The following is a 26,740-nucleotide window of genomic DNA, read 5'->3' on the forward strand; positions in this document are numbered from 1 at the left end:
TATGCACTCCAATGACAACAAAGAATAGGTTGTCGCACGATTATCTATCGCATTAAGGCTTTCTCAAGTGGACGATGGCTCCATCTTTGTATTTCTAGGGTAAATGTCTACGAGTCTACGTTAACTGGAAGAATCAAATAAGTTCATGTACCATGCGCCATTCTGCCTCTGGCTGTGTAAATTGCTGCTTGTATATCATTTGATCCAGGTGCTTTGCCATTTGATAGCAGGCCAATTGCTTCCATTGTTTCAGTCAGCATAGAAAACAACAAGAGTTACGTTGATTTCCATTTGGGGCAGTCAATCATTTGCCTCCTCGCAGATAGATGAATGTTGATTTACGATATTGTTCGAGTGTTCTGTCCATCTTTGATTTATATTTTCTTTGTTATTGAGCAAAACGGCGCTGTCAGCACTCAGTATTGGAGTTGTTCGCAATGACTGTATTCCGTAGATTGTTTTCAATGTATCATGTAAGTTTTTCATATATTTCCTATCTGCTTTGGACTGAATCATACCCACCTTATTGCTCTGCCATGAATCTTGTAACTCTCTGAGTTTCCATGGAACAATCCTTTTTATGTTGTTGAAGGCTGCATTCATAGATGATGATGTGTTGTCTTCTAAGCAGGCCATCTGTAGCCGATGTTTCTCATTCAGAAGTCTCGGCATAGCATCACCATTCTCATCCAAGCCAATATTGATGTTTGTGTGTGGTGGGACTAATGGTTTTGAATGCAGTTGTGTACATAGAGCCCCTGAAAGATGACCGACTTTCATCGACGTTCTCAGAGTTTATAACAACTGTATCCAGTTGGCTGTACAGTTCTTCTAAATGCCCGTTTCATATTAATTGTTAAGCTTAGGCAACATAAAGCTTTTGGACACGTTTTGGTCTTGTGGTCGTATGCTAGGCTTAATCCGGATATTGAACGTGGAAATTATAAGCATGTGGCCACTACAGCATTCCGTACTTCTGATGGCCTACGTTACTTGGCATCCTGATTGTCTCTTGTCCTGGCAATGAAGTAGTCAATAACATGTCATGGCATGAATGTGACTACATCCAATATATCTTGTTGGGTTCGGCAGGTGGAATACTGTGTTGGGGATTAGGATGCCATGCTCAGCGAATATATTCAATATGTGGAGTCTGATATATTGCATTTGTCAACACCATTTTTGCCAAGGACACCTGGCAATGTCTGGTGATCTGTGCTAACTTTGGCATCGAAGTGAACAAGGATGATGAGTTTGTCTGCTTTGGTATTTCTACAATGAGAAATTCCAGATCTTCATAAAAATTTTCTTGATTTCATCTGGTTTGGTCATGTTGGGGTCTCTTTTGATTAGTTTGTCATTCACGCCCTTTGCGAGATTTTGAGCTTTCTAACTAGCTGTGATTTCATGACAATCCCATTACAATCTTCACGTCGCTCTTCTATACTTCGGCCAGTCCATAAAAAGGTATAGTCAGCTACTACTTTGATTAAATGTCCTACCTCAGCTAGGCGAGTTTCACTCATGGTTTATATCTGGATGTTGAATCCGTTCCCTGCCAACTAGAATTGTTCTTCTATTTGGTCTCTAGCGTGCATACGTTCCAGGCACATATGGTGAGTTGCGTAAAAGCTGTCTTCTTGTTAGGTTTTTAACAACTACGGTACGATTGCCGTTAGCCACGGTTTGCTGCCCAGGGTTAATGTGAAGCAAGCAGTGTTTAGCGCACCTTTTACATCCGCTTCCTCTTGCTATGGATTTGAGCATTCTCATTCTAGAAAGAGCGGCTCAGTCACCCGGTGTTGTGTGGTTGCAGAGTTATAGTGCTGATCCGGTTCAGTAAAAAGTGATGCAATATTCTGAGAGACATGTGAGCAATTCTCCTTTTACAGCTCCCAAGTGTATCCACACCTGCTGCTTTGCTGCTCGCCCATTGCTACATAACTTAAAGGAAACGTCTGGTGGGGGAGTGGACTAGTGTCATGACTTGTGTATGAGTTGGATTTAACCGAGGGAAAGTTACACAGTCTCGCCCTCACTCTTTCATCCAGACCTGACTCAGTCTAGTGGCACGACAGTGTCGAGACGTCTGGAGGCATGTCCAGATACAGTGGATGGCCATCGCACATTACTACATCTGAGCTGATGCACTGCACTGTCCTAGCAGCACTTGCCATCTGTCTTCTCAGCCGAGTGATGAGCATGTCTGCTCAACCGCCTGATCATCCAGAAAGCACTTACCAGAGGGAGCCATTTGTAGCTTCCCACTCCGGGTCAACCATCTACTGTTACGTATGGGTAAAAATCGATGACTGACTTGACGTGGGGAATACGATATACATAAATGAAAAAGACTGTGACATAAAACGTAGCCCTGAGAGACGCGTCAATGAACAAATATTGTATGATTTGTGATCTAATATTGCCAACGATTATTCTTAAAACATTTGATCCAACAAGCCAATATAAAGCAAAATTATAAAACCTTTAACATGTTTACTTTTGCTGCAGATTTTCGCTATCGAGGTAATGAAAAATATTTTTTTAAAATCACACCTGTCAGGGAACAAGTACTCATTTCTTATGGCCAAATAGAGGATAAGTTGGTGAGTGTTGTCTGGCATGAGCGATATCTAGATTTTGCCTGCTGAAATAAATACCAAAATTTCAAATGAAATGACGTATTTTCCTGGATCATGAGCTTGTCCTTTTTAAAGAGATTGGTAACCATCCTACATTTTTAAGTAGTTGCAAAGTTACCAGTCATTGTTCTTGTGTTTTTAATGTGTATCAGTAACTTAGTTATTACTGGTACAGCAAGCCAAAGGATTCGTGGATCAGTTCCACAATCCACATCACTCAAAAGGATAAACTAACATTAAACAAAGACCGCAGGTTGAACAACCTTAGTTGTTTTTAGTCATTCAAACATAATACTCGTCGAGTATTTGGCTCTTATAAAGACAGCAGGGCATCAAGCGAAATTCAGTTACTGAAAACAGCTCGTCAAGAAATCGTTAGAAATTTCAGTCATATCTTGTACAGATATTGTTATATCGTTGTTGCTAGGGTCTTGAGGGGGACATAACTGTTCTTGGCTGGATTTTATTATTTAGATGATACCACAGTATCTTGGTTCTCTGCATCAGTGATCTGTTTATGTTAATTGTCTTCTGTCTTATCAATCAGTTGCTTAGATTTATTGGTCCATTTTAATTTTGTCATTACTTTCTTCTCTTACAATTTATCCCTTAGATCTCTGGCATCGTTGATCGCAGGGTAATCCCATGTATTTAATAAGCGACATGATATGTCAAAGGGAGTATTGCATGGAATTTTTAATTTTTACATACGGGCTACAACAGGCTTTCACTCCCGCAAGTAATGAAAAATTTACATATGGGCTACAACAGGCTTGACGCCCGCAGGTGAAAACATTTGGATTGCTCCGTCATATGCTACACCTTGCCTTACAAGAGTCAAATTTCGTCCATCATAAAATTTCTCAAAATGAATCTAAGGAAAATCTTGGGAATGCATTTCAACATGTTATTGGTTATACATATTTAAAATTAAAACAAAATTAGCAGGCTTGTTGTTAAGGGGGGGGGGAGCGATATACGGACAATGGGAAAATGCCTTACAGAACTCCCTGGGCCCTTCGGCCTGTATACGGGCAAGATTTATACGGACAAGGAAAATCCCAGTTAAAAAGGTATTGGGCCTGTATAGGGACAAAGGTTGGGGTTATATACGGGCAATATGAATAGAACAGGTAAGGTGACGTCACAGTACTGAACATGGGTAACAATGTTGAAAGGAGCTGACCTCAATCGACCAAACAGCGTGGGGGAAAACCTAGAACGCTTGGCGGGAACGGGTCTGGCGGGACAGAGACATAGATAACACATACAACAGACAACATACAAACACAAACAACTATACAACCCACTAAAAAAAATCAGGCAAGAAAGCAAATCTTTTCGAGGTATTTGAATGGCCCTGAGAAGAGCCTCTGGGTTCTTCTTCTTCTTCTTCTGTTTTCTCCAGTTTTTCCACCATCTCCTCACTTTCTCAATAATTCCTTTCTTCTTTTCAGTCTCTCAAATTCAGTCAGGATGGCCCATCTATCTAAATTTCTCCTGCACCTTCATCCATTTTGATTTAGTCTGTCAAACTCCTCTTTTTACTTTCTATTTTCTTTTTCCTTTCTTTCTTTTGACCATCTGTCTTTATCTTCCTCACTTCCTCTGTCATCAATTTTCTCATTATTTCCTCCTCTTTTATTTAATTGGTCCAGCCCCCACTTCACAAAGAACCACTCTGTCCAATGCAATATGTCTTCTAAAAAATACCTGACTTTCATCACATTATCAAGGCCTCCTTCAAGGTTCCAACTCTCACATACGTAGGTTGAATGAAACCTTCTAATTTTTCTACTTCCTCCTCATTCATACATTGTACCAGGTCCCTGGCTACTTTCAGGCTGGTCACTTGACTTGTCACAAAGTCTTTGGTAACTGGATACCTCCATTCATGTTCTGGCTTTTCCACCACATAGGAGGCATCCGCCATCCAGTACCAACTGTCCTTCAGTTTGTTGAACAACTCTATTGTCATCTTCGTTTATTTAAGGTTGAATGGCGCGAACGTTAATTAGTTAATTTAACTGTAGAGGCTTGCGCACAGATGTGCATGTGCCTCTGGTTTATTCCTGCACCGCAGGATGATAATTGATCCTGAGGGAAGGAAACACTGCCTCATACATCAGGCTGACACAAGTGGGAATAGACCCAGCACGCACTTATGTATAATATTTATATTTAACTTGATTGGATGAGTGGGAATGGTACCTTCACTCACTCTTATGATGTGTGTTATGTTGGGACATATTTATGCGCGTATTGCACGCTTTGATTGGTGTCCGGCCGAGGCAACGGAGGAAAAATGCGGGGAAAGGCTGTTGGTGTCCGAAGATAATTCTGAATGTTTTAATTGCTCTTGTCATCGCCAAAAGACTAACGTAGAGTATTATATGCTGCTTATTAACTGTTGGTTTAGAGTGAGCAAGAGAAAAGAGGAGAGAAGCAACAAAAAAAAAAAATTTTTTTTTTAAAAATGGTATTGATAGACTATACATCTGGGCAGCTGGGCAGCTCATGGCGCCGAGGTGAGTGATAGGTGCAAGTGTAGCATCAGCCCGCTCACTGTCGGTACTCGCCCCTATTCGGACTGTAAACCGTATGCTACCCTCCCGCCCCCACTTTCCCACCCAGTCGCACTGAGAGGGGTGTCCGCTAGTGTACAGTCTAATAATGTATGGATGTTTATTAATTTGTCCTATTTCTAAAACTATACCTTAGAATATATTGCTTAAAATGTTATTTTAATAATTATAGAGATATTTGGTGATTAAGTGGGGTTTTAGTTTATTTGGGGTTTGTTAAATCCTATTTTTGAGCCCTGTTGTTTCAAGGTATTGTATTAAGATTTGTTAGTTATTTGCTGGGATTTGTTTGGTATAGGAAGTCTCGATATATATATATATATATATATATATATATATATATATATATATATATATATATATATATATATATATATATATAGGGGATCCAATTTCTTTTTGAGCTCTTTGATAGTTGTTTCTTGCTATCGGGAGTTTAGTGCAAACACTGAATGCACGATCTAGGTCTTCTACAGTGTGACAATTGTAGCAGTTTATGTTTTCTGGTTTTGGGCTTAAATATTTACCACCACCACCCTTAACTACTCATGCTAGAAGGATTTTCTTCGCTATCCAAGACAACGGTCCAAAAGGATAAAAATAGTCAAATCACCTACTTGAACGACTCAGATAGCAGTGTTTGATTGGTTGAATGCCAGTGATGACGTCATTTCGAAATTATCAGAATTAAAGCAATGATTACGAATTACTATTGTCATTATTATACTACTAGTGTCGATACTATTTTGCGAAGATAATAACTGCTGCATATATTTTGCACATATTTTCTCGTTCTATTACTTAGAAATAAATATAATTGTTATGAGTTATATACTATTTTACTTATAATATCATATTTTCATATTTTAATATTTACTTTTTTTAGTGGGACCTATCTGATTGATTATATTGAACTTTTATGATGTTCGGGAAGAAATGTAACTTTAATATTTTTTCTATACGAAAGACCTTTTATTTCTTAATCTGGACTCGTGTAATTATACCGTTTTATAAAAAGCTGAATGACACTAAAAGTTTGAAGGTCTTCTTTAAGTGTAAGTGTTGTTTTCAAATATTCAACGAGCACTATAAACCTAATTTGAGTTTTATTTTTTTTACACTGAGGGACTATTCCGGATCAGAAGAAATTAATTCTAGTTAAAGTCTTTGACAAAACCCCAGACTTATCCTAAGCCTTTAACAAGCAATTTTATTCGCTAATTTTTCTCAGCTGTTAAAGTCTGGATGACCTGACAACACAGCAATTTCGAATACGGTAATGACTAACATCACCACCTGATTGACTTGCAACCGGCAACAACCGATTTCGAGAACTAATTACTATTATGACCATATTTAAACGGGTGTGCTTGCACTTTTAGCTGTGTGCTGATATCAAGTTCCAGGTAAACAGGTAGATTCTTAGTCCTACATGTAATACATAGCACATGTTGATTTTAAGAAGCGAGTTAAGATTATTCTTAAGGCTTACAGCATGGCCACGATAACCTTTATTGAGGCACTACGTTATTGTCGTAAAAAGCAAATGTAAAGGACCCCACCTTGCCTGTTTTTAACAAAATATTTGAACCAAGAGGCCTGAAACTAGTGTAAAACATAATATGAAATAAATTTAAAATATTCATATTCTTCTTTATGACGGTACAACCTTACGTAGGAAAGTTTTGTTTGAAAATAAGGAAATTAATGTAAATTAAAATTGCAGTGGTTATAAAATTAAAACTACATTTACTCAACACAGATTGATATAAGATATATGACTTAAGATTGCAGAAATGAGAAAATTAATCCACAGCAGTCTGTATTTACCCTATTAGTTCAGCTATACTTATTTCCTAATAAGTGTGCTGTTGTTTTTTTTTATAATTGTACTGTTTTGTTTTTACATACCAGTCTGTTACAGTAGGCAGCAGTTAAGTGCTTAAAAAAGAGAGAGAATGTAAGCATGAATGTGCATCTTATAGAGTCTAATGACACAACCTACAGTACAATCCTTGGCATTCTGCATTGCCAGTCTTGGAGTGAGATAGACCAGCAAGCAGGCCTCTGCTTTTCTTTCTCTGACAGCTGTCAGAAGAAGAAATGAAAAGCAGAGACCTTCTTGTTGGTCTAGGGGTGAGACTAACAAGAGAAATAAATGGCAAATACACCTTGTTGAAATAATAGCTGTAACACAAAGTAGTCAGGGTAAAGCTGAATAAAATGATTTAATTTCTGATAGTAAAATGAAAATTGATAATTAAAAGTTTATTTTAAAATATCGGAAAAAACCCACATTATATTGCAAAGTACAGTTTACATATTACAAAGACACTAACTTCCCTCATGTCCTTATTTACAGTTATCTATACTTCTACAGCATAACTTTACTAAACTTTTTGTTGGATTTCAACCAGATATGTCATGCAGCTTTATGTTGTTGAGACTCGGGGTTAATTGATTTCCTCCATTCCACAATATAATTTGCACGTCCAAAACAACTTGAGTAGGCTTTGTTGAATTTCAGCCAAATGCAGCTTTGTATTAATGAGACTTAATTGAATTTAAATTCAAGTCTTCCATATTATCATTTAGAAGAAGTATCAACAGATTTTCTGACACTTTCTCTATTTTTCATGTTTTCTTTGTTAAAATGTATGGTTCTAGACTTCTTTTTCTATATTATACTGGTAAGAGTGATTTATTCTAATATCAGTGACTACGGTGGCCTAGTGGTTAAAGTGTCCACCTCGGATGCAGGGGGTTGCAGGTTTGAACCCCAGCCAAGTCATATCAAAGACTTATACAAATTGTATTTGCAGTTGCCTCACTTGGCGCTCAGTATTAAAAAGAGGATAGTGTTAGGATTGGTCTGCCTGGTGTCAAGATATTGCAGATGGGTGGGGCATGATGCTATATGTCTGCGGTTTGATGACCCTGTGCTAGACATTACTATAAACTGTCACACTGCAGACATCATAGCGACAACTGTTTTTTGTTAAAGCTATGTTAAAAATCAAAATCACACACAAATATCAGAGTTATCCTTCTAACTGTAGTGTGAGATTTTACACGATTGATTGATTGATTGTTTTTTTATGGTGCAGCAGCACTGCAAAGCCAGTTAGCGCCATAGAAATGGTTATACACAGGATTATTTACAGTTGATAAAAGGATTATTATTCACCAGCGATAATAAATCAAATAGTTTAAAGCAAAATGACGAGATGGTGAGGGTAATACTTAGGGCTTCCCAATCAGCTGGGAATTTAAATGGTGTGAGAATGAATAATGAATGAACAGTGAATAATAATGATGAAAAGGTACTTCGTATGAACAACTGTATATTCATTACATAAAAATACTCAAGGTGATTGCATAAAAGTTATATCATAGAATAAATGTGTACTTCTTTCAGGAATATTAAAATGCAAGAGATGTTTATTGTATCAAAAGGTTCCTTAATGTGACAAACATTGTAGTGACAATTGCACACAGGTTGTAGATCAAAACACTATCATAAAGTGCTTAACAGTAAATTGTTCATTGCAAGAAATGCACTCTGGTGGGTCTTCATCTTTTAGCATGTAGGATTGGGTTTTATAAGTATGACCAATTATAATTCCTGCAATGACTACCTCGTCTCTGTGATTGTTTCTGTATGAAGGAGCCTAGTCTCCTAGGGTTGAATTGGAGTTTTTTCAGTGAGATTTTACATCAAAATATATTTATATGTATTGCATGGCTTGTAATGTCAAATGATCTTCAGAATATGGGTCATGTGTGTAGGACGCAGTGTTTGTCAACATTTAGTATTTACTTCACATGAACTACTTGTTCATTTTAGACCTAATTTTACAGCAAGGATCTTGGCATCAAGATCTTTCAGGTTTTACAAATAATGCTGCTATAATTAAAATATGTTTGGCAACCTTTCAAAGTTTTTATATCTATATCCACCACTAAATTTGGCCACTGTTACTAAATGTAGAGTAATCTTGAACAAATACATTATTATGAAAGGAAAAAGAAAAGAAAAGAAAAAATACTTTTACTACAAATAAACAAGTTTGGAAGAGACTCAGTCCTTTACAACAAGAAATGATGTGAAGTCAACATTAATGGAAATCCCATTTTGAAAAGCATATAAACTGCACAGGAGCCCACTCATCCAAGGTCCAATGTTTTTCTCCAGATTTTCTGTAAATAAATACATTAAAAAAAAGAAGATATGCATGTTCAGGTCTTATCAATTCTTATTGTTTCGTCAACCCAGACTACTTGACTACTGCGTTGATGTTCTTATCCAGTTTTAAGATGACACTGCTCCATTTCTTACATGGCACCCTACCCTCTGTGGAGTGCCCTGCACTCCTTGGGGCTTCCCCGTTTTCAGTCTCTCTAAGTTTAATACATTAATACATGTCGTATGGTATGTGCATTCTGAGTCTTTTTCACTGATCTAGTGGGCCTTTACCATACTGGTGAGCAGTCTCAGGTTCACTTGGGTCTCTTGCATTTTTTTATATTTCTTTGGGATTGGAGACTATTGATTAATTAATTTTTTATTAATTCTACTGTATTCTCTATGTCTTCCAGCTGTCAATAACCTTTCTATACAATTTTGATACTGGAAGTCCAGGACTTCATTTTTCAAACACTCAGGATTCAGCATATATAAAACAGTAAGCAAGATTTTCAAAACTGAGAGTCCAGGACCTGAAACGTAAGGTCATAAAAGCTGGAGCTCTCCAAAAGCTCTGCAGTGCTATGAACATGCACTTTCTATTATGTAAAGTTTATGCATGTGTCTTTACATAGTTCTCTACTACAAAATGGTTTTAGAAATCGGTTTTTATTTTGAAAATACCCTGAAACTAATTTACAGTGTGTGAGGTTAGAATAGGATATATTTTCTTCAGTGTTTAAAACTGAGATGGTCAATGTGGCAGATTCAACATCCATTACAATATTTTGAGGGAACATATTCCTGATATTTTTGGTGGCATTCTTGTCTGATTAAAAAATCCCACCCTAATTTGCCATTGTGTTTAAAAAGCCTGTTTATGAAGGATGAAAACTGCTTTTTAATCTAGCACATGTGTTGCCCTATGGTCAAGGACATGGCAGGTAATGAAATTCATAATCATGTCCAGTGTAAATGTTAACAAACTAATTAGCATGGATGTGGTACTTTCTTTTATATGCCATGAATGCCGCTGCTTAATTCAAGAACAACAAAATCTGCCACTTACATATAGCTATGATAAAAAGGTTACATGAACAATGCAACCCTAATGTTGCCTTTAAAGTGACTGCAATGATGTTTAACAAATTTATAGAAGTTCAGTCATACTTCCTTGTTTAATGTCAGTGCTAGTAAGCTTTATGTCATAGTGTCAGTAATTATATTATAGAATTAAGTCAGTAATTTGAAACATAATAAAGAAAGTAAGAAAGAAAAATTACACAAAAGTAATGAAAAATATGCTTAGTCCAGTAATCCAGTTTTCTTTTATTAAATGATAGATTTATTAGTTTATCTACTTTGTTAAAATTAAAACTACTTTTGCCTAATTGGATTTTGTTTCTCTGCATGACTTAGCATATATTGCACTGTATTTAAATATTACTTTTTCCCAGTCACAATTAATCAATCTATTTTCTTTTCACCATAGTAAGTTAACCATTGGGTCATGGAACCTTCCCAAGGTCATCTTACAGTCTCATATAATCTAGGGACAATAAATGTAGTATAGGAAAAATATTGCACACACATGCAAGCACACATGCAAACGTTCATTTTTAGATTGACAAATACAAGCATACTGTGTCTAGGTGGCATAAACTTTGTGATATTGTCTTTTGTTCCTGTTTATCAACAAATCAGACTCCATGAAATATGTTTTGGTTATCTGTTTATCCCAAGCAAATGGGAGCTTGGTGACTTTCACAAGGATACTATTTTGTGCGTCGATCTAGCGTGTATTGAACCCACGACTTTGGATTACGAGTTCAACGCTCTGTCAGCCTATTAGCTTACTATACAATTACACATTGTAGAATTACAACACATCATTCTAGTTACAGGTGGAATAGTCATCCTCACTGTTCCCAAATCAACATAAATGCTTCTTTCTTTTCAGATTTGATTGCAATATATTTTTCCAGATTATAGTGGTTTTTAAGAAAAACTGTCAACCCATTCAATCCAGGCACATTTCCTTTCATTTTACATAAATAGATATATTATTTGGCTAGAAGAAAAGGTTGATATATTCTGTATCTACTTGTGTCTCCCAAACATAAGTTCTTGCACTTGGCACAATATCTGTGTTCACACTATGCTGAATCCAGTCTCATTATCAGATTACATTCCCCAAAACAAATGCAGTATTGTTTCCAGGGCATTTTTAAAAAAAGTGCATTTCATTCCCTATATTTTCACCAGTTGGTATAACGTCATTTTTTAATACTAAGTTGTAATAGTCTTTACATCCTTTATTGTTATTTCTGGTAAATAAAATTTCTAAATAGAAAGGGTTAAAAGGTTTGACCAATGTTATTATATCAAACTGTAACTTTTTACACATTGAATTATACCTTGAAAGGCAGGGAAATTCATATTGAGTATAAATTTCAGGATATTGGATAACCCTGGCAACAACCTCTGGAAAATTTGAAAAACTCTGCAAGAAAGCCATTTTGTGAGACTGCCAATGAGACATTACAATGAAAACTTTTAGCCCAGTGGCTTATACTTGGTCCAAAAATTTAAAAAAAGTTAGAACATTATAAACTTGCATGAAATAGAATCAAATGTTTTTTCAAAATCAATAATAATACACCCAAAATTTGTAACTCTTTGTGCATAATATCATATACAGTCCTAAGACTGTATTTTCACCAATGTATCTTCCTTTTACAAAAGCAACTTGATCATCAGATATTATTTTATTCTATACTGAATTCTTTTGGCAAGACATCCTGATGCTAATTTTTATACAACATAAAGAAGAGAAATTGGATGACAGTTCCTCAGGTACTGCTTAGGTTTATCCTCAGGTTATCCAGTTTCATGTGCTTCATTAATTCTTCTAAATTCAGATTCCCCAATGTCAATACAAAAGCCTTTTTTTAAAATTCGGCTGTGAAACCATCTGTTTCTGGGCTTTGCTATTTTTCATACCTTTTTAAACATTCCAATACGTCTGTTATGGTAACTTTGCCTTCTAATCTTCAAGATTGCTCTCGTTAAGCCTAGGAATTTGATAGTTTTTGAGACGGTCCTCTAAGTCTGTATCCTCTACCTCATTTGCCTCATTATACAGATTATTGTGATAATCTTTTACTTCCCCATGATTATCAAATTGATCAGTAGTAACATCATTTTCATCTTTAATTAATTTTATAAATATTTTATTCACATAGTTTCTATTTTTCAGATGGCAAAAGGTACCTAGTTGGTTTCTTACACTCTTCTGTCCATGTGTCTCTGGACCTAACAATACTTTCTTGAAGCGTTTCTTTTTTTAAAACTTCTAAGCTCTTACCCTTTAGAACTCAATATTTCTGAATCATAAGATTCTATGGAACCATTTTCTATGGACTGTATTTGCTACGTAAGTTCTTTTTCCTGCTTTAATTTACATTTCTTTTTATATGAAGCATATGAAATAGTTTTTCCACTGATTTCCATCAACAGTATATCTGGAGATGGTGAATCTGATCATGTTAATCTTGATCTAAATTTATTATTTCTGCCATAATCAGTTGCAACATGTTGTAATTTTATTATTTTCATGCAGGTTTTTATTTCATCAGTATAGGTTATATCCAGCTGTAAACTGTTATTAAATTTCCACAAACCTTTACCTCGTACGAAATTATTTGAACTCAAATACAATATTATGATGGAGTTGTCAGACCTGTAACTTGGTTCACTTGTCACTTTCCCCACATTCGGCATAAGAGGTTCTGACATAAGACAGAAAACCAGTCTAGCTTGTTTTAGAGGACATTTGCTTCTCCATGTATTTCTCTTTAATCCTGCATTTAATGTTCTAAATATATCCACGAGACCAAAAGTTTCTTTTATACTTAATAATGCATTTATAGCATTAGGGTTTTTTACATTTCTATAATTATATGAATCTAATTCTGGATCTTGAACCAAGTTAAAGTCCCCACATATAATAATGGAATCATTTTCATATTCATATACAATATCATTTATATTGTTGTAAAATTCTAGGCAATCATTATTTGGCCCATATACATTAATTAAAGCAAAGTTTCTTTCACCAATTTTAACATGTAATACAATAAAATTACATTCCTTTGTATCATACTCAAAGTTGTTATTAAGTAGAATAGAAAATCCTCGAGAGCTGGACCTGTAACAATTTACAATACATTCATAACCCCATTGTGTTCTCATGCATGAAACTTTATCCTCTGTAAAATGTGCATCTTGTAAGCAATATATATTACACTGATTTATTTCTAAGATCATCAAATACATCCTTACATTTTTCAAAATCTCCAAGACCCCAACAGTTGGCAGATAGTATTGTTGTATTTGAGCTATCCATGTCACTATAAAAGTATAAATTCATCATGCTTGAAGTGCACCATGTTTTGTGATCAGTGGAGAAAGTGGAGATACATACCACATACAGATTAAGAAACATTACATATAGATTATGAAAAACATCAGTGATTTAACATATGCCAGGAAAATGTCCACTCAGAGCTCTCTAGACCAGAATATACTACAGTATTTACAACCCCCCCCCCCACTGATTTGCCATGACCATTTGTATACTAACCTAATGTATACCTGCTATACACAAACGATTATAGTTGAGAAGATTATTTGTTTTAATGCTTATATATATATATATATATATATATATATATATATATATATATATATATATATATATCTATATCTATATATATATATATCTATATATATATATATATATATATATATATATATATATATATATATATATATATATATATATATATATATATATATAAGCTTGTGCAATGATGTATTATTCTAGGCATTATTAGCCTCTAATATAGGTCAGCTTGTTTTGGTAGTGAGTGAAAGAAAGAATTTTTTTAAAAACAACACCAAAGCAAACATAGAAAAAAAAAACTTTCAGTATTTTATTGGTAAGTTTGAGGCCGTCTTGTTAGGGCCTGTATTCATATTTTTACCTTCATACTAATAAAACCAATGTTTATTATTAATGTCATCATCATTATCATCACTAACACTGACATTGCTGTCTAATAGAGAAAATATATAACCATTGATATAAAGTATTGTTAGATTATATTTTAAATATTGCTTATTTCAACCCAACTAGTAACATGCATAATGTGAATAAAAATTTACCCATCATTATACTGTATTTAATTAAGCCCTATAAGGCGCTTATGAAAGTTGAGCTGTTTTACTGTTTTAATTGTCAAACTAGCCACATTTGAGTAGGTAGATGACATTACGGTAATCAAATACTTAGTAATTCTACTCATATTACTCAGCCACAGGTGAACTAGTTGTACTACTCATATTACTCAGCCACAGGTGAACTACTTTTACTACTCATATTACTCAGCCACAGGTGAACTTCTGTACTACTCATATTACTCAGCCACAGGTGAACTTCTTGTACTACTCATATTACAAAGCCACAGGTGAACTTTTTGTACTGCTCATATTACTCGGCCACAGGTGAACATCTTGTACTACTCATATTACAAAGCCACAGGTGAACTTCTTGTACTACTCATATTACTCAGCCACAGGTGAATGTCTTGTACTACTCATATTACTCAGCCACAGGTGAACTTATTGTACTAATATTACAAAGCCACAGGTGAACTTCTTGTACTATTCATATTACTTGGCCACAGGTGAACCACTTGTACTGCTCATATTACAAAGCCATAGGTAAACTTCTTGTACTACTCATATTACTCAGCCACAGGTAAACTTCTTGTACTACTCATATTACTCTGCCACAGGTGAATGTCTTGTACTACTCATATTACTCAGCCACAGGTGAACTTCTTGTACTACTCATATTACAAAGCCACAGGTGAACTTTTTGTACTGCTCATATTACTCGGCCACAGGTGAACATCTTGTACTACTCATATTACTCAGCCACAGGTGAATGTCTTGTACTACTCATATTACTCAGCCACAGGTGAACTTATTGTACTAATATTACAAAGCCACAGGTGAACTTCTTGTACTATTCATATTACTTGGCCACAGGTGAACCACTTGTACTGCTCATATTACAAAGCCATAGGTAAACTTCTTGTACTACTCATATTACTCAGCCACAGGTAAACTTCTTGTACTACTCATATTACTCAGCCACAGGTGAATGTCTTGTACTACTCATATTACTCAGCCACAGGTGAACTTCTTGTACTACTCATATTACAAAGCCACAGGTGAATGTCTTGTACTACTCATATTACTCAGCCACAGGTGAACTTCTTGTACTACTCATATTACAAAGCCACAGGTGAACTTTTTGTACTGCTCATATTACTCGGCCACAGGTGAACATCTTGTACTACTCATATTACTCAGCCACAGGTGAATGTCTTGTACTACTCATATTACTCAGCCACAGGTGAACCACTTGTACTGCTCATATTACAAAGCCACAGGTGAACTTCTTGTACTACTCATATTACTCAGCCACAGGTGAATGTCTTGTACTACTCATATTACTCAGCCACAGGTGAACTTATTGTACTAATATTACAAAGCCACAGGTGAACTTCTTGTACTATTCATATTACTTGGCCACAGGTGAACCACTTGTACTGCTCATATTACAAAGCCATAGGTAAACTTCTTGTACTACTCATATTACTCTGCCACAGGTGAATGTCTTGTACTACTCATATTACTCAGCCACAAGTATACTTTTTGTACTACTCATATTACTCAGCCACAGGTGAACTACTTGTACTAATCATATTTTCCAGTTACAGATTAAATCACCAAGACTAGCAATGATTGAGTTGGCAGAGCAATCAACCGTACAAACATTATGATATACCTTTCCCCTAAATATGAAGTTGCAGGATAAATAAGAACTTAGAACAAACACACAAGCAAGCAATTTGCTTAGCTAAATGAATGAGACAGTGAAAAAAAAATTTAAAAATATTATAAAAATAAACATAAAACCTGAATATTGGCCGATATAAAACTTAATAATGCACAACGCATTTGAATATGTTGTTACTACATTAATCATTTATGCATTTGTTTGATTCAGCATAACAGCTTTTATATTTTATTTTGATACTTTAAGACATACATGTATCATGATATTTACAATAATAATTATGAAAAGTTGTTTGCACCCAGTATGAAAAACAATACTTCCAAACCTCATCACAGTCATCTCAAGATATGGAATAGTTCACAAAGATCACAATTCTTTGCTCATTTTGATTAGTGAAGAAGAGAACAAAAATGTCTAAAGATACCTTTTAATCATACATGTGTACTATGATTTGGAATGAATGGCACCAATGTCACCTAAAAGGTCAAATACGAATCTTTTCCCTGATTTTGTCTTGGCATAGACCCAGCAAATAAAGTGCCTGGCAGATTCTATGATCTATCTTTGAATGCTTAGAGAGCCTGTTAATGAGACCCAGTCAGCTTATATCTAAAGGCATTTTGAAGGAATGTTTTTCTTCAATTTTCCTTTGTCCTTTATGATGGCTATTTTGGTCTCAGACTTAAGAATTTTACAATTACTGGTACTCTTGTGTATTTACAGTTTCCATGGCATCCACTGAGGCATTCAGTTCATCAGGGGAGGATGTTATAAGTCGAAAGATAGATATTTTACCATGCCTGAAGACCAGTAAGTCAGTGGACATTGACACTGTGTGTGATCTCCAGAAATGTGTCACCTGGATCAAGTCTCATGGTTTTACAAGGGTATGAGTTCATGTCACACTGGCATTATCATCTCACTTCTGTTAGTGATGTCACTTTTCTAGTGATGGAATTATTTATGCTGCCATCATCAGTGATATTAAGGATTTGTGTTAAATTGTTTGCAACTCAGATACAGGTATAATATGTCAACACACAGAGACAGGTCTGATATATCAGCATACAGAGAAACCTGTGATATGTAAGCACATGGAAACAGGTGTGATATGTCAAAAGACAGACACAGGTGTGAAATGCCAACTCACAGATACAGGTGAGATTCTGGCATCTATTGAACAGTTGTAATTTAAACAAATTCAAACCAAAGTTTCCTTTAATTTATGTCTTGTCATCTTTAGTGAGTGTAAGAAATATGTCATTTACTCCAATGGCAAAGACATGAACTGTTATGAAGGGTTTGCTTTTTGTTAGGAGCTCAGAGGAAACAACCATTGGATATATTGCCACATTTCCTTGCATTAGCTTAGGACAGGGGTGGGCAAACTACGGCCCACAGGCCGCATGCGGCCCGCCAATGGTTTTCATGCGGCCTGCCAAGGGTTTTCATGCAGCCTAGGAATAAGTCATCATTTGCACTGACTCTGTTTATGTTACTCTGTTTATCAAATAAATGTGCTTCTTTTGAAGTTTAAGTTTTCAAATATTAACAACATATTAACAACTGAAAATTAATTAGATGTTATTTAGAAAAACCTTTTGTTTTTGATATTTCAAATATTAATTATTTTACTTAATAAACTATGCAGCCTGCGACATGGTGTAAATTTGTGTATGCGGCACTTGCACTGGAAAGTTTGCCCACCTGTGGCTTAGGATGTCTAAGTGCTAAATGTTAACCTTTGACCTTTTGTTTTTGAATACTTGATGTTAGCACAAGGGCCCATGACATTACATAATTTTAGAGGATTCCAGGTTGTTCAGATCTGGAAGTTTCTAATTTGATAGAACCATGAAAATAAGATGTTATACCAAAACACTTTGCAGCTAAGTTCTCCAATGATTTTATAGTGCATCCGCTATAGGAAGAGAAGGTTGGGTTGAATATATTGCCCTTATGACAATATCCCAGCTGTGTGGGATATGCAAAACTAAAATGTGACTAACGTAATTACAAACTTTGACTCGATTTGAGCAGTTCTATAATAATGAAACCTTGCATGGATCCGAGTGATATAGAATCATATAAAACTGTGTAATCCTAAGAAACTTAGTGTTAATGTTGATAAAGAATCATATAAAATTATGTAATCCTAGACCTTTATTTGAGACACAGCCTTTAAAAATGAAATAAGAGAAATCGTGAAAAGGGTCAAAGGATAAATATATTTTAATAGATAGTATACTCTTGATCTATCTATGAGGTCAACAAACTCAAGTGAGTGTGAACCATAGCATCTGAACAAGCACACAAGTCTATTGGATTTTACAAAATTAAATTACCTGTAATGACCTTTCAAAGTTCATAAATACATTAGATGGTCACTCTAGATTATTTCTTCAGTGTAACTTTCATTAGACGTTCACCTTAATACTAGGGAGGGAATATGATAAAAGAAAAATCAATGGTGTTTGCTGCACGAAAACAAATTTTCTATTCTTGAAGGAAGAATATACGTCAATTAGTGTATAATAAATAAAGGGTCCAGAAGTATTTTCTCTGAAAGGAAAAGTGATTGCCTTTAGAAAATGTGTAATAGAGAGAGATCACCATCTTTGTGATATTTTGTATGGATCAGGGTCAGGGTGCACTCTCCTCCTTGACTGACTGTCATACAAATTAGTCATATTCATATTAATAAGTAAAAGTATTTGGTGCATAGCCTTAATTCAAATGAAATCTCACCCTGATTCAATAATTTATGAGGGGCCTGATAATATATAGTACAAGATTTTCAAGAAATACATTTATTAAAAATCTAAAAAGAAAAAAGAAGTCTCAATTTGATCCAGTTGACTTTATGAGTGATCAGTTGAAGTTTAATACACTCAAATATTAAAGAGCAGTATGTAATGTTTCACCAAGTTCTTTTCTTTGCACTGCTGTCCGACACTAGTTTCACACTAATAACCTAGTTCTTTGTGAGCTCTAGCTCTAGTAGACAGTGCCAAGGATGCTCTGATTGAAGACTGTGAAAAGGATCCATTGCCTTGGGACTAAATAACCTACTTTTGTTCCCATATACTTAAACACCAAACCAAACTAAAACCAAACTGGTTGTCTTTTTCTATCCAACTGATGATACGAAAATCTGGTTGTCTCCACGTCACTAACCATATAAAGATCTGGTTGTCTGGTGTTCTGCACCCTAGTGACCATATCAAACACTGTACCTATCAGGAATACATATACATTGAAAGCCTGCTATATCTTGATGAACAGGGTCCCCAAAACACCATCATACTATGTACCTTATCATGCTATAGGCAGACAAGTCAGTTACCTGAAGAAAATATTGCATGTTTATCTTCTTAGCAATACAGATTGTGTGTGTGTGTGTGTGTGTGTGTGCAAAACTATGGACTTTATTGACACAATCAGTTATCACCTTGTTGCACAATAAACAAGAATTACTTGAAACAATTATTACATATTTAATATGATTATTCTGCTGGGGCAGAGAAACCATTCATTGGTACATACATATAAATTCATATGAAAATTAGCAACTTAAGTGTAAATAGAGTTTGCATATTTACTAGTCACTAGTTGATCTGACTGAATTCATTATAGTAATTCCATGGAAAATGTACACAAAGAAGCGTAATTTCTACACATTTTCTGCTAGATTCTGTTTGAATCCAAGTACTTTATTTCTTGCTAATATGGTCACACTAAATTAGGAAAATTATTTCAGAAACATTCATATTTGCTGGACATTACCAAATGGCCTGCTTTCTGTTTGACAGAAGATACATAAATGAGACAGTGTTAGTTTATGAAAAGAAACTTGTTCTTAGGCTTGCAAAAATAATTGAACTGAGAATTCATATGGGAGGTCAAAAGTAGTGACCTCAAAATGTACTTTAGATTTGAAAGATGTGAAAAATTGTTGGGAGTAAATTGTTCTATTTCATGGGTAATGAGTTATCTCCATAAAAACATTTTAGTTATTTACTCTATGAAAGGGAAAATAAATATTTAACAAATCCAATATTAATTGAAAGTATTATTTATAACTAAGACTTTGCACTGCTGCAGATGAAAAATGATTATTTTGTTTGATTTTACAATAGCAAATCCCACAACCCCATCAACTTAAATGGTTCTGTTCCAATAAGTAGTTCACAGCAGTATGGGTGTGTAACTTAAACATTACAGGTGGTTGTGTATATGAGTGATTAGGAACTGATGTAGGGAGATTGGGGGTGGGGAGTACTGATATTATCTTGATTAATTTGATGATCACAGCAGTATCAGCCACTACAACACAAATTTATTTTATAAATATATGTTTGTACTAATTTTGAAAAGTTTGCAATTTGGTTTTCGGAGTATTCAGCAGTTGTGATAAATATTTGTGGCAACAAATTCCAGACTGGTTGTTCTGGGGGGTAAAGCTTAATTTGTAGCTATTAATCTGTACATATGGTATCAGTAAAATATATTCATGTTGTTCTACTGGTTCTTTTTGGTTTGATTAAATTATAGCAGTTAAACATTTTTAGAAAACTATTAATATATTTTCCAGTTTACCTTTTCTTAATTGTTTTCAAGACATCTTATTCAGTTTTGTGGTCATTCTTCCTGTTGTAATGGTCTTATTGGTTGCAACAAACCTGGATGCTGATTCTTTTGCATTTTGTGGGCAAGATGACCAGTTCTTAATAGGTCTTAAAGTACAATTTGCTTTAGTGCTTAATTCTTGAATTTGAAGGATCAGTGTCTGATAACTAGTAATTATGACTCCTAAGTATTTTGAGGTTTTCAAAAGAAGTACCTTCTTGACTTCTGACGATTCCAGCAATATGACAGTTGATTGAACAGGCAGTTATGGTCTGTTGTTTCCCCATAGATAGATGCGTAAATTAGTTGACTTCTGGGTAAGAAACTTCTAAGACTGCTGCACTGTTTGGTACTTGGTTGACTCTGGATGAGACAGAAGTTGTTGACAAAATGCGTTAAGGACAAACTCAAAGAAAACTTGATGAGTTTATTGTTGATTATTCTATAATAATTAGAATAACAATTATCAACTTGTCAAGGAGCTAATGCCATTTCAAAAACAAGATGTCTGCAGGTAAAGCACAGTTTGTACTAAACACCACTGCTGTGAAGGATGCATCATAAGAACAGAGCTAGACACACTGGGCTTTTTGTTTAATTCTTTGCAAACATGACTGCTTAGGAGGGTTTGTTTTAAACAAAAAAATTTTAAATTCTGGCTACCAGTTTTCTAAAACCTACAAGCAGGGATGGTCCTGGCTTTTAAAAAGCTGTTGCCAAAAAAATCGCCAACCTCAATATTTTGTCGCCAATTTTCAAAAAATGGCGCCAGAACAAGAAGTGTACATTTTTTCAAGTGTTAATTTAGTCTATTAATTTAACAAGCAATGAAAATTACAAAAGATGGGTTAGTTAATACTCTAATTACAACAAGCATTAACAAAATGTTACAAAGTGTTACATGAATATCCGTCACGATTTTAGGGCTGCCCACTTGTTTCAAAGTCTAATTTTTCACATCTGTACATGCTGATTCTGCTGATTCTCATTAATTCTCGAGAGATGAGATGCAGAGTTTATTTCTGATGTCCGTTTTTATGAGGTTCATCTTACTGAATCCACGTTCACAGTCTACAGTGCTGACAGGTGACACCAGTAGTCTCTCAGCAGCCCTCCCCCCACCCCACCCCATGGCTAGCTTCACAAAGCTTGTAGTGAATTGCTTCCTAAAATCCCAAGAATGATCACTGAATGCTCTATAAATTTTCTCGACAAGCAAAATAGGATCTCCATTCCCAAGAATGAAACTTACATGAGTCAACACCTGGCAATATTGGACCGTATATATAAGCATAAATTCACACCCAATTTAGGGATTCTTTCACTCCTGTATTTTGAGAAAAAAATAATTATTATTAATTATGCAAGGCTGTTTTGTTTGTTTTTTTTGGCTATTTCTTGTTGTGGAGTTTAAGTCTCTGCAGCGGTAACACGGACTGATGGCAAAAGGAAAAGATCAATGAGTAAAATGCTGTACTGGCGACAGATTTTTTCCATTTGCTTTGTATTTATACACAGTAGTCGGTACTTCAAAGGTTATCAGTTTTCTGTGAAGGTTCAGCAAAACTATTGTATTGGTATATGTAAAAAAAAAACAAAAAACAGAAGGATTAGCCATTCAGTTAATTGTATCTGTTCTATTCGTGTCTTCAGAAGTCGGTCAGTTGTAGGTATAGTTCGGTAGCAAGATTGACTGTATCACAGCATACAGTACTCAGCCCAGATGTCAGGATAAGCAGATTATGATGTAACAATGCACCGTAAAGATGGGGTTGTCAATACGAACAAAGGATCGTTTGTGTAACAGATTGATTCCAATGCATTGCTTTGTCAAGTTTGTGGCTTCCTTTCATTCTCCCTTTTAATTTATCCCGTCCAAATCCATGATTGTATGTACAAATTAAATAACCAAAAAGTCTGTCGCCAAAAAAATCGCCAAATGGGATATTTTTGTCGCCAATAAGGAAAAAAAATCGCAATTTGCGACATTGGCGAAGCCCAGGACGATCCCTGCTACAAGTCATGCAGGTAGCATAGGATGCTACAGAACATAAACCAGACTAAAGTGCATCAGTGTATCCCCTAGGGGTGCAAGACTGAGAGTCAAAAATCTCCTTAGTGTCAAAACTGGGGGTCAGTCTGAGTAAAAATCAAACTTTGGTATCAAAACTGGGGGTCAAATTAAAAATTTGGGGGTCTGTGAAGTGCAAATGAGGGTAAAGGGAAACACTGGTGCATGTCACTAACTGCCACTGTAGCGCCAAAGTCATGTAAATCCCACTTACGATTAACCATGCCTTCTTCAAAAGGAGTAGTCTGCGATGTACATACTGAATTCCATGGTTTGTATTATTTTTTATCTTTGGCAAAAACTGCACAATCCCAATAATATCATAATTAGAAACCTTCTCCAAAGGTTTCACCAAAGCAGTCAAGTATGTTTGTTTGTAATTGGAGGCAGTCCATAATGCCAGGGGTGTATGAGGTATTTGTCTATGTCTCAAATAAGTGATTATCTTTTTCCAGATTTGATTGTCATTGTAAAAGGAGGAATGTAAATTCATTGGCTGTTGTTGCTCAGATGGCCATTGTGACATTTAAATATGGGGCCCCGAGTGGCCGAGTGGTCTAAAGCGCTCTTCGTTACGGATCACTGCCATCTCACCTCTATCTGCGGCGGTTCGAGTCTAAGATTCAGCCAATGTGGGCATGTGAGAAAGCTTGCCAGTAGCTTCTCGTGGGTCGATGGTTCTTTCCGGGGTTTTCCGGGTTCTTCCTCCACCATTAATACTGGCCGCCATGTATAGCCTATCGTGCTGAAAAATGGCGTTAAACCCCACAACAACAACAACAACAACAACGACATTTAAATATGAATTTCAATTCATTTGCTGTAAGATTTAAATATGAATTCATTGACTGTAATGAGCATGGGTATGGTATTTCAGACATTTGTTTTTTTTCTTCTGACCAGGTAGCCTTGCAATTTCCTGATGAGATGCTTCATATTGCAGTTGCCATGGTAACACAGTTGCAGATGAGATTGGACAGCATAAAAGTTTTTATTCTTGGAGATACTTCTTATGGAAAGTACAGGCTTCAGTTATTAGCAGTTTAAAATGACATTTATGTAATAATCTTTTTTTTTGGGGGGGAGGTCTGTAAATTTGAGTAGACATTTGCAGATGAAAGGGAAAATAATCCTGACATCTGTGGCCAGAATGGAGAGAATATCTGCTTTTTATGATATCTAAGAATACTGTATATACTCACTATCCAAAAATAAACAACACAGACCCTGATCTGGCATCACATTATATACCAGTAGATGAGGGCCTGAGTTGTTCTACTGATTAGTCATAACAAACTGCATAGACCCAGATCTACCAATGAATTATGCAGAATAAATCTGGGTCTGCAGTTGGATCAAACATATAAGGAGTGTAGATGGTAATTGCAAGTTTGTTTGTAAAGATAATTAAATGTTAAAACCATGCCAGTATGTATAGAGTTGAAGATAATTGAATATTACAGCCATGGTATTATGTATAGAATTAAAGATAATAAATATTATTACTGGCATAATGTATAGATTTGAAGATAATTAAATATTACAATCCTGGCATTATGTATAGATTTGAAGATAATTAAATATTACAATCCTGGCATTATGTATAGAGTTGAAGATAATTAAATATTACAATCCTGGCATAATGTATAGAGTTGAAGATAATTAAATATTACAATCCTGGCATAATGTATAGAGTTGAAGATAATTAAATATTAATACCATGGTATTATGTATAGAGTTGAAGATAATTAAATATTAATACCATGGTATTATGTATAGAGTTGAAGATAATTAAATATTAATATCATGGTATTATGTATAGAGTTGAAGATAATTAAATATTACGACCATGGTATTATGTATAGAGTTGAAGATAATTCAGTATTACAATCCTGGACTCAACTTATAAGCGACTATATACAAAAAATATAAGGAACCTTACATGATTATTTCTTACATCTGGAATTTTTAAACTCATTTTAACATTTATTACAAGTTGTTTGCAGTGAGTAGCATTTTTGTCAAAGGTGTTATTAATTTTAGGTCCTACTAAAATGAGATTAAGGAGGTTCTATTCAAGGACATGCAATTGTCTGATTCACACTATTAAAACATTACAAATATGTGAAAATCATACATCATTTTTCCAAGCCCTACATCAATTTCTTGTGTTAATCTATCCTGCAATGGAAAAAATACCCCCATTTTCAGTTGCGAGGTAATGGGACTTCCCCTCTAAATGTTCATTTCGAAAAATAGATCCAGGTGTGAGATACTCTTATTCTGTAACTCCTGGACAAGAAGTTTGTCTGTGACAGAGCTCATTTTCTGCAGGAGATTATTTGCATTTTAGTATTACATGGGAGTAGGAAAATGTTTCTTTTTCATATTTTTATTCTTCTGATTGCATCCAACCACTTTTGTTTTGGAGACCTTTTTCTTTTTATCCGGATGCATAAATGTATAACAAAACGTTACTGGTTATTTGGCATGCACATGAGCAGCTTGGTGAAATTCTTCTTCTATCTTTTTTAGTTTAATGAACCAATGATTTTCATTTCTTGGCACTTTTTTTTACAAATCTCAAACTCCCCCTACTTTTTGCAAAAGTTCATATGGCCATATCCGTTTTTTACTCGTTTCACTAAAAGATTTTTTTCATTATTGCCCAAAATGGGGATATGAAACACATTTATTGGGTTCTGATTATTTCTTGACACATCAGTTCAGACAAATTTTCATTTTGCCAGATGCTTAGATGTATAAAAGACATTTTCAATTTACTGTTTTGTCTGAGCATGAGCAAATGGATAAAAAGTGGTCTCTTTGTGTGCAGTTTGGACTGGACTGTTTTGGATCTAATGGCAGGAAGTATAAAATCTGGTCACAAACTCTGGTTTGGAGCTGATTAGTTTTAGCCTAAGAATATCTGGTCTTACAAATTTTGTTTTTCTTGGCTGTATTTTTCAATGCAAACAGAAAGTCAACATTACTTGGTATCAGTGTAGAAGTACATCTTTTCCCTTTTCTGTAATACCACTTCCTTTGATATGTCCTGAAATATGATGACACCATAGAGCTTGGAAGCAGCTACTAACTTGTGATGTAAAAAAAAAAGCATGTGGGGATAATGGGTTAATAACATCCATAAGCATTAGGTCACAGTTTAATACACATCACATAATCTGAATTAGTGTAATGAGGTTTTGCCCTTTCAGCTGTTGTGTGGATGAGGTGGCAGCACAGCATTATGGTGCAGATAGTATCATCCACTTCGGACACAGCTGCCTCAGTCCCACAAGAAGGCTGCCAGTGCTGTATATATTTGGCCAAGAGCCTCTTGATGTTGAAGATTGTGCTGAACAGATCAGCAAGCTTCTCCCAGACCCTGCTACAAAACTGATTCTTATGTATGAAACAGTGTATCATTATGCAATAGGTAAGATCAAGTATTATTGTGAAGTACATTGTCATGTGACAAATTATTTTGCTGTATTGATGAAACAATATTTTTCAATGCAGATATAATTTTTCTATTTATTTAAATTGTCCAGGATAAATTAGATCCACTTTCTTCCAAATATTCTTAATGTTTCAGAATGTCTAAACCGATTCCACACATTTCAAAACTGGTGGAGGTCACCTATAAAGTTAGCTTTACATTCATTTGTATGCAATAGCAGAAGAACTATG

The 26,740-nt window shown here is 35.1% G+C and overlaps 1 protein-coding gene across 3 annotated transcripts in view; it reads left to right on the forward strand.

Moving 5' to 3' along the window:
- The first annotated feature begins 6,458 nt into the window (after window positions 1-6,458).
- The window catches only part of LOC149805828 (2-(3-amino-3-carboxypropyl)histidine synthase subunit 2-like), a 32,478-nt gene continuing 12,196 nt past the window's right edge, over window positions 6,459-26,740 (forward strand). Inside the window, exons 1-4 of one of the 3 annotated variants that reach the window (XM_089950542.1) lie at window positions 6,459-6,641; window positions 17,071-17,234; window positions 23,951-24,066; window positions 26,266-26,486. In XM_089950542.1, the coding sequence (XP_089806668.1) occupies window positions 17,076-17,234; window positions 23,951-24,066; window positions 26,266-26,486 (496 nt within the window). In that variant the 5' untranslated portion in view covers window positions 6,459-6,641; window positions 17,071-17,075. Of the gene's footprint in view, window positions 6,642-9,820; window positions 9,913-17,070; window positions 17,235-23,950; window positions 24,067-26,265; window positions 26,487-26,740 lie in introns of those variants that run through there. The other 2 variants (XM_089950543.1, XM_089950544.1) reach the window with 2 other exon arrangements.

Source organism: Sinohyriopsis cumingii, chromosome 2 (assembly GCF_028554795.1).
Source record: "Sinohyriopsis cumingii isolate HCF-2022 chromosome 2, ASM2855479v2, whole genome shotgun sequence".
NCBI lineage: Eukaryota > Metazoa > Mollusca > Bivalvia > Unionida > Unionidae > Sinohyriopsis > Sinohyriopsis cumingii.